Raw genomic sequence first — 9,621 nt, 5'->3', positions numbered from 1 at the left:
GGCTGCTCAGAACAGCTGCTCTCCCCTGGGGCCACCAGCCTGCTTTCCAGAAGGCTCCAGAGCCCTTGTTGCTGCTCACTGAGCCAGACAAAGACTCGCCCCTCTTTTCCCTTCCCAGCCCAGCTCCCCATCAATCCCCAGCCTGGTTCCTCCTTGGCCCCCCACCACAAATCCCATGCCCAGCTCCCCCACCACAAGATCAGCTCCCCCCATCTCTTCCCAGACTCCAGGTATCCCCCTAGCTTTGCCTGGCCTCCCCCTGCCTGGCCCAGCTTCCCCTGCTCACTCACATACAAACTTTCGTTCCTGAGTGATGAGGGAAATAGCCCAGCTCTCTGATATTCTCCAAACCTACTAGGCAGCTTGTAATGCCTCCCTTTTGGAGAAATGTTTTCAGGGACTGGGGGCGGCAATGGAATTACAGATACATTTTGCCACAGTAAGGCCTGCAGGATTGGCTCCCTAGTTAGTTCTTTTAGCTTTGTGTTTTGTAGATGAAGTAGTTTATGTTAGGGTGGCCTGATTTGCAAGATTATCTCTACAGCTTTCTCTTTGCATGTGTGATAGAGCTGTCAGCTCCACATAGGGTGACCAGATAGCAACTGTGAAAAATTGGGATGGGGGTGGGGGACAGGGGTGGCTCCAGGCCCCAGCACGCCAAGTGCGTGCTTGGGGCGGCAAGCCACGGGGGGCGCTCTGCCGGTCACCGAGAGGGCGGCAGGCAGGCATCTTTCGGCGGCATGCCTGCGGAGGGTCCGCTGGTCCCTTGGCTCCGGTGGACCTCCTGCAGGCGTGTCTGCGGAGGGTCCATCAGAGCCGCGGGACTGGTGACCGGCAGAGCGCCCCCCGCGGCATGCTGTCATGCTTGGGGCAGTGAAATGTCTAGAGCCGCCCCTGGTTGGGAGTAATAGACGCCTATATAAGAAAGAGCCCTGAATAGCGGAAGTGTCCCTGTAAAATCGGGCCATCTGGTCACCCTAGCTCCACATTCCACTGTGTTAAATTGGTAGTGTTTGTAAACTGGCCCCTATAATGCTTACAGTATGGCCACTGTAATCTCACAAAATAAACCTTGTCAGATTTTGCTTCACTCTAGTGAAGGGAAGAAAGCAAAAATATTTCCTACAATTTAAGCTTCCTCATCAAGAAATGTTATCTAAAGGAAAAGCAGAATGTGTATCCTTTATTTTTACTAGAAGGAGAAAATTCTTAAAGCTCCCTCAGAAGGTCTTTCCTTCATTTTCTTTGCTATTGCAACAAGCACTATATCAAATGTCAAATTATTCTACTCTTAAACTTCTTTTATTTTGTACAGTTAAACCGCAGATTCTCCCAGGGAATATTTTTATGACATTTGTATAACAAGTAGGAAAAATAAAAACAAACCATACACATGCAGACATTGCTACAAATCTAAGATTTTGGAAGAAACTAAAATTTGTGGCTATTCATATTGCCCCACAAGTGGGGACACCAGTTGACTGTGAACGAATGAGCTCCATTCCATTTTCAACATTTTTCTGTGTTCATCAAACCCTAAAACTTCTTCTCTTTGAAGACTTTGCCACAGTATATGATACACCTCTACCTCGATATAACTCTGTCCTTGGGAGCAAAAAAATCTTACCACGTTATAGGTGAACCCATGGTATATTGAATTTGCTTTGATCCCCCGGATTGCGCAGCCCCGCTCCCCCCAGAGCACTGCTTTACCGCGTTATATCCAAATTCATGTTATATCGGGTGGTGTTATATCGAGGTAGTGGTGTAGTTCTCACATTCAGAGTTTTACTGGGGTTCAGTCTGTATTTTTTTTTCTACATTTCAGCCCATTACTCCTGTTTTTATTCTGCTAGACCATCCTAAACAAACCTTCTCCTTTGGAGTTTGACTTTCTGTTACTGTCATAAATATAAAGGTAAGGGTAACAATCTTTATGTATGCAGTAACATAAATCCCTCCTGGCCAGAGGTACAGAATCACTTACCTGTAAGAGGTTAATCAGTTCAATTAACCTAGTTGGCACCTGACCAGAAGGACCAATGGGGAAAGAAGATACTTTCAAATCTGGGGGGTGGAGGGAAGGTTTTGTTTGTGCTCTTTGTTGATTCCCTCCTGGGACAAGAAGAGAGACCAAGAAGGTAACCCAGCTCCTAAAAAGATCCTGAACTGATGCATCTAAAAATTACAGAAATTGTAAGTAGTAGCAAGGAAATGCATTAGATTATCTTTTGTTTTAGCTTGTGAATTTTCCCTATGATAAGAGGGAGGTTTATTCCTGTTTTTGTAACTTTGAAGTTGAGCCTAGAGGGGAATCCTCTGAGTTTTAAATCTTTTTATTTACCCTGTAAAGTTATCTTCCATCCTAATTTTGCAGATGTGATTCTTTTACTTTTATTTTTTATATATAAAATTCTTCTTTTAAGAACCTGATTGATTGATTACCAGGGGCGCTCCAGCTGCAGTGTCCAGGCGATCTACATGCCTCGCCAGGGTGGGCACCTCAGGAATTAGGATGGCTGTGGCTAATTTTCCAACTTGCAGGTGTATACAAGGCCTTATATAGATCCTTGCTGCTGGTTAAAAGGGCAGTCCTCCTATGCTGCTGATACTGTAGAAAAACTTGCTGCCATTGCTGCCTATGCAGAAACCTTTTGTATTTTCTTTGATCAAGAATATCTGCACTTTTGTCAGAGGATATTTATCCTCCAGACCCATCTGAACAAGGCTACTGGAGTTCAGAAGACTTGCATCTTATGCCCATCAGCTATCTCTGGGCATCGAAAGGCTGACTGCAGGTTTCTTGCACATGTTCTGAGACACTCATTTGGTGCCTTATCCATGGCTGGACTGAATCTCCGGGGAATGGAGTGCTCTCCCTTTCAGGCAGGAGGCAGTGCTTGCGCTGGCGCCCAAGAAGTGGGATCTCTGTGATCTGAGGAATTGTCACCTGGCATCACTCCTCCATATGGACTAAAGGTTGTAATGAAGGCCATCTTGCTGCAACTGCAGTCCGTGCTGGTGGTGGTGATCCACCCTGACCAGACTTGTGCCCCCAGACCAGACTGTATTGAGCAATCGGTTTCTGGGCAGGGACTTAGTCTGTCATGCACTTCCTTGACTCTCAACTTGGAAAAAAGCATTGGACATGGTGGATCACTAGCATATCCCGGCAACTCTGTTTGGGTTCAGCTCTGGGCCTGCTCTGCGTGGTCCTTCTGGGTGCTGTGCATCTCTGTGCAGTGCTCAAGCTCAATTGGGCCCTGACTGAACCCATCACTTTCAGACAAGGTGTATGTATAAGGGAGGCCTTCTGTCTAGCCACCTCTATCTACTCTGTAGACACTGAGCTCTCCTCCGATGGTGTTGATGCTCAGAGACAGCTGTGGGCAGAGTTTTGCCTGTGGCTGGTGTTTCAGAGAGTACCACCAGGTATCTTGTTTCTGGTCTGATCTTGGGTCATAGGGCTGTCAAGCACTGAACATCTCTCAGGACACTTAGGCATCAGACAGCATTGTCCCAGCTACCCTGCCTTTTGACAGAGCTGTGGACAGAGGCTGCACTTGTGCATTTTGTCTTCTAGAGAACTGTTTGGCCTGGCTGGGTCCTGGGTAGGAAGGAGCAGAGAGACATGGGAGCAGCATAAGGTGGGAGGCCCCCACCAACTTCTGCAACAGTAGCGTACACCCCCATCCCCCGCCCAACCCACCATCAGCCACCCTTGAACAGTCATCAGCACCACCCCCTCCCTTCAGGAGCTGCCATCCTCTCCCTAGCACCAGACATCTCAGCACCAATCCAACAACTCCAGGCACCCAACAAATGCCCATTCCAAGTAACCCCAGCACTCATCCACCCCACACCTCCAGCTTCCCCACAGTGCCCCAGCACCCACTCAGTGACTCAGAGAGCCACCAGCTTCTACCAGACACAACTGCCGAATTTTGCACAGTGCTGTCATACCCCTGCCACTGGTTGGCCAGGATGTGATCCCCACAAGCTGAAGCTTGTTATATGCGAACTTACAAGTGTACAAATTATCTCAGTAAGCAACTTGGATAAAATATGACACATGGAATTGCACAAAATGTGGTAGCTGTGGGTACGTGGAAAGGTGTTTTTTCACTGTCACTGGGTGCACTTAATAGATGGGATCACAACTTTATGATGTCCACAATTTAGCCTTAATCCTCTACTTTGCTTGTTTCCATTTCAGATAGTTAATATCCTCGTGATGAGCAGAAAGACACCGACTGACATCCTCCTGCAGGGACTGGAGGATCTTGCAGAGCAAGACTTTAAAAAATTTATACACAAATTATCTGAGTTTGCCTTTGATGACAAACCTTCAATCCCCTGGTGTAAACTGGAGAAGGTTGACAGGATAGATGCTGTGAGACTCCTGAAAGAACATTATGACCAGGAGAACGCTGTGGACATAGCTATCAAAATCTTCACTAACCTCAATCTCAACAACTCTGCCATGAAACTCAAACAGGAAAAAGAGACAGGTAAAGAAATCCAAAGTAACTCTAACTCCTGAGAGCCATTTCTCCATGAATATCCCCCACAGCACCAGTTGCAGGAGCAGCTGCAGGAGCAGTAGCAGACTAATGACACCTAAGAGATTCCACAACCTGGGGGGAGTCAGAGTGAATCAAGGGAAACTGCAGAGCAGGTGACGCCTGACCTTCCAGATTGCACATGCATTTTTAGGAACATGGGAGCTACCAATCTACCACTGATCCATCAAATCCAGTATTCTGTCTCTGACAGTGGCCCCTGCCAGATACTTCAGAGGAAGGTGCTAGAAACCCTACAGTAGGCAGTTATGGGACAACCTGCCCATAGAGTGAGTTTTCTTGTGACCCCAGGAGTAAGGCAGGTGTAGGGGGAGTTGGGGGAGGGATCAGGTTTATATCCTTTCCAGAACTTTTGTTTGTTTTTTAAATGTTTAGTATTATAACTAGATAGGTCTCAAGTATCAGAGGGGTAGCCGTGTTAGTCTGGATCTGTGAAAGCAGCAGAGAATCCTGTGGCACCTTGTAGACTAACAGAGGTTTTGGAGCGTGAGCTTTCGTGGGTGAATACCCACTTCATCAGACGCAGGTAGTGGAAATTTCCAGGGGCAGGTATATATATTGTAGGGCAAGCAGCTAAGAGATAACGAGGTTAGTTCAGTCAGGGAGGGTGAGGCCCTGTTCTAGCAGTAGAGTGTGAAAAACCAAGGGAGGAGAACTGAGTTCTGTAATTGGCAAAAGCGCATTCACAGTCTTTGTTGTAGTTCCAGAGCTATGGGTTGTCAAATTGACAAATGAGACTTGAAGCTCAAGGCAGTTTCTCTTTGCAGTTCTGGTCCTGAAGTTTTTTTGCTGGCAGATAGCACCTTAAGGTCTGCTATATTGTGACCGAGGGAGGTTGAAGTTGCTCTTCCTACACGTTTTTGTATAGTTGCTATTCCTGATAATCTGATTTTTTGTGTCCATTTATCCTTTTCTTAGTGGACTTGCTCCAGTTAGCCGTGACATAGCAGCGGCATTTGGGCAATGATGCTTTTATTACATTGGTGGCGTGGCAGTGTGGATGACACCAGTGATTGTATGGCTGATTCTGGTTACGGTCCATGATGGTCTGTCGTGGTGTAGATATGGGGCAGTGCATCGAGGTTTGCTTGCATGGATGGTTCCTGAGGCTAGTTACTATGCTACGGGTGTGCAGTTGCTGGTGAGAAATACGTTTCAGGTTGGCAGGTTGTTCTGGACGGCAAGATTGGCCTGCAACCCAAGACCGGTTGAAATGTGGGCATTGTCCGGATGGGTTGTAAGATCTTGATGATGCGTTGCGGTGGTTTAGTTGGGGGCTGTATGTGATGGCAGTGGAGTCCTGTTGGTTTCTTTCTTTGGGTTTGTTCTTGCATTAGGAGGCTTCTGGTTACAGTCTGGCTCTGTTGATTCTGTTTCCTAATTTCGTGGGGTTATTAGTTTAGAACATGCTTTTGGTGAAGATTTGTAATGTTGTCTCTGTCTGAGGGGTTTAGAGGCAAGATGCGGTTGTACCTCAGTGCTTTGCTTGGAGGTACATCGGCCAAAGGCTTGGACAGTCACACGGAAAGATAAATGGACACAAATCAAGAAGAGGAATGCATAATACCAAAAACCTGTTTTAGGAGGCACTTCAACCCCTGGTCAACGATATAGCAGATCCTTTTAAGGTGGGATCCATGCGCAAAGAAACTTCTAGACCAGACTGCAAAAGAGAACTGCTGAGACTTCAGTTCATTTTGCAAATTGACACCATTCAGCTCTGGACTAAACAAAGACTGGTGAATGGCTGCAATTAACGAACCAGTTTCTCCTCCCTTGTTTTCACACCTCTAACATGCGTAGAACCAGGGCCTCACCCTCGCTGACTGAACTAACCTGTATCTCTAGATTGCTTCTGCAATTATTATGACCTGCTGGAAAATTTCCACTACGCGTCTGATACAGTGGGATTCACACGAAAAGCTCCGCTCCAAAAACCTCTTGTTAGTCTATAAGGTCCACAGGATTCTCTCTAGATAGTCGTTATCATGTAAAAACAATAAAATTCTTGTTAATTCTGCTTGACTTTGCAGCCTCAGACACGTGGGCAACTAAGTCCACAGGCTAATTAAGCATTGTGTGGAGAAAGTATTTTTGTTAGTTTTATTCCATCTTTAGTTTCATTAAATGTTCCTTGTATCATATCCGACTGGGTAAATTCGATTCCCCGTCTTCTATCCTTCTCTGATACTAGACATGTTTGTCATGACTGTTCTATTTGTCTTCTCCAAAGGGTTAAGGGATTCAAATCTGTTTGGGTCTTCGTTCTTTTTGAGGCTTTCATGCCCCAATCTTTCTTGCTGTTTTTTTCTGAATTCACTTTCATTTTGCTATATGTACTTTTGGGTGGGATGACAGTATTTCCTGGTTGGGCCCACCATTGATTTTGTAGATGCAAATTTGTTCACTCTATTCTTATTAATGTAACTTTTTTCTGATTCTTTACCACGGCCACACATTAAGCAGGATTGTCACGGAGCAAGCACAGGCGAGGGGCCAATTTAAGCTGTCCATAGCTGAAGCCCAGCCTTTCCTAAGTATGAAGGGGCAACTTGATTTTCCGCTTTGTGAAACACTTGACGAATGTACTTTCCTTCCCTCCCAGCCTTTTTCATAGCTACAGGTGAGGTCTTGCTTGGGTTGAGGACACCCTTTCCAATAGGTTTGGAACTTTTTTGACCCTTTCTTCTCTTTGGTATAGTTCAAATAAATAGCTCTGTCCAGTATGACAGTCCCTCGAAAGTTTTCTGCCAGCAGGCTTTTGCCCTTGGCACTTGTCTTTCGGCTTTGATCAAGCAAAGAAAATCATGGTTTTGCAAAGAGATCTTTAATTTACTACGCCTTGTGGATTACAATGTATGCTTGTGTCTGGTCGATAGCAAGATTTCATGGGGAGGATTCTAGTCATACCGTCAGAGCGTGAGAGTGTACATTTATGGATTGTTGGAATTGATCCCATGGCCAATTAATACTAGTGGCAGTTTCAAGTCAGCCAGTGGTGGGGCATTTTGGACCAATATCTAGTGATAAAGGCTGTCCGTGTGTACTATGACTGTTGAGGATTGGGGTGATGTGATAGGAACTTCTGTTTTAGTTCAGGTGTCTTCCAGCATATGTGTATCTCTGAGATCAAAGTGAGATCCTCTTCTTTCTGCCAAGGGGCAGACGCCAATTCTAATGAAAAAGATTTAGTTATAGTTGTCGTTGTATGAGCTATATCACTGGCAGGTAAACCTTCCACGCATTCTGTGAACAGACAGGTTATTGTAATTTCATTGGGAGGAATGGGTCTCTGGGCCTTTTGTCAGTTTCTCAGATGTGATAGGATGGGTCACAGGGTCCTCTATGTATTGATAAAGCTTGGACCCCATTAGATCCTTCTAGATGTGCCTTTGCAAAGTTTTCATAGGCAAAGACCAGGGTGCTTTGAGAGAATCCTGTCTTTCAGGAGTGACTACCATGGTTTCTGATTCCCAGTTCTTATCTTGCTCTTGGGTAATTATCATTACTGTAGCTATAGGAAGAGCTTGGAAATCCAGGGAGTGCAAGTTAGGGCTCTCACCAAGGCTAGGTGATCAGCCATGTCTTTCCCTGTTTGTCAGGCCCTTTCTTCTTCCAACAGACTCTCAGGTCATTATCCTGAACTGACTGATCCACTGTGGAGATTAGTTTGGTACAAGTATGACAGGGGAGGGATAGCTCAGTGGTTTGAGCACTGGCCTGCTAAACACAGGGTTGTGAGTTTAATTGTTGAGGGGGCTATTTAGGGATCTGGGGCAAAAATCAGTCTGGGGATTGATCCTGCTTTGAGCAGTGGGTTGGACTAGATGACCTCCTGAAGTCCCTTCCAACCCTGATACTCTATGATCTTTTGCTTTCTGGTTTTTGTATTTTCTCTCTCCCCATCAGGGGTTGATCTACACAGGGCCCTGGGCTGGGACCCAATAGAGAGGGAGGGTCTGGGTCCCACCCTCTTAGCTGGTCTTTCAGTCTGGAAGGCCAGAGATCTAGCCACTAGGCCACCTGGCCACAGAAGATCCTATTGGAGAGGGTGAAACCTGTGGTCAGTCCATCACAGCTCAAATGAATCAGACTCTGTATCACAATTGTTATGACTTGGCAGGTATTCAGCCCCCTGAAAATATTGGTGAATACGCAACTAGACGTAAGACAATTTCCATAACATGCTTTCTTACTGTATTCATAAGAGGTTTTACAAGGCTGCTAACTGAAGACCAGTAGATGCCTGAGGCAGATTTTTTCCTTCAACTGGAATCTGATTTGGAAGAGTAAGGTTGTAGTCGTTACTATTAATCTTAATCTGAGACTCAGAACGGCTGTATGCAATGTTGTAGCCTCATCCAGAGCTGCTGTACATTGTGGCAGTTCTGCAATCTTTGTTCACCTGGAACTCCACAGCTCTTTCCTGGGGTTGTACTGCCTGCTAAATGCACACAGGTAGGAATGAGTAGAGGCACCCTGAAGAAGAAAGAGAAGTTACTCATCAGTAACTGAGGTTCTGCATGAGAGTTCTCTCTACAAATTCACATTCCTCACCCACCTCACTTTTTAAGAGTCTTAGGTTAAGTATTCCTGAATTAGTGGAAGAGCAATGGGAGGACAATCCCCACTTTATGCTCTGGGAACCCTGCCTGAGGGGAGGGAGAGAGAGGAGCGGTCCCAATGAACAATGCTCTTTAGAGGATTCTGGAAGCTCCCAGCACAGTTCCTTTGCGGGAATCAAGTTAGAATACGCAGGGGCAACACTCTTGAACAACCCTCAGTTACTGTTCAATAACTTCTCTTTAAGCACCTGAAAATGTGCAGCGGCAGTCAAAAAAGTGAACAGAATGTTGGGAATCATCAAGAAAGGGATAGATAATAAGACAGCAAATATCGTGTTGCCTCTATATAAATTCATGGTACACCCACATCTTGAATACTGCATGCAGATGTGGTCGCCCCATCTCAAAAAAGATGTATTGTATTTGGAAAAGGTTCAGAAAAGGGCAACAAAAATAATTAGGGGTATAGAACA

The 9,621-nt window shown here is 45.7% G+C and overlaps 1 protein-coding gene across 1 annotated transcript in view; it reads left to right on the top strand.

Annotated features, from left to right (window-relative positions):
• Positions 1-9,621, top strand: part of LOC116836373 (NACHT, LRR and PYD domains-containing protein 12-like) — a 596,145-nt gene that overhangs the window by 3,114 nt on the left and 583,410 nt on the right. The window contains exons 2-3 of the mRNA XM_075065030.1: positions 1,829-1,918; positions 4,217-4,511. Of these exons, the coding sequence (XP_074921131.1) occupies positions 4,235-4,511 (277 nt within the window). The 5' untranslated portion in view covers positions 1,829-1,918; positions 4,217-4,234. The remainder of the gene's footprint in view (positions 1-1,828; positions 1,919-4,216; positions 4,512-9,621) is intronic.

This window comes from Chelonoidis abingdonii, chromosome 4, assembly GCF_003597395.2.
Source record: "Chelonoidis abingdonii isolate Lonesome George chromosome 4, CheloAbing_2.0, whole genome shotgun sequence".
NCBI classification, from domain to species: Eukaryota; Metazoa; Chordata; order Testudines; family Testudinidae; genus Chelonoidis; species Chelonoidis abingdonii.
This window is presented reverse-complemented; position numbering and strand designations above follow the sequence as displayed.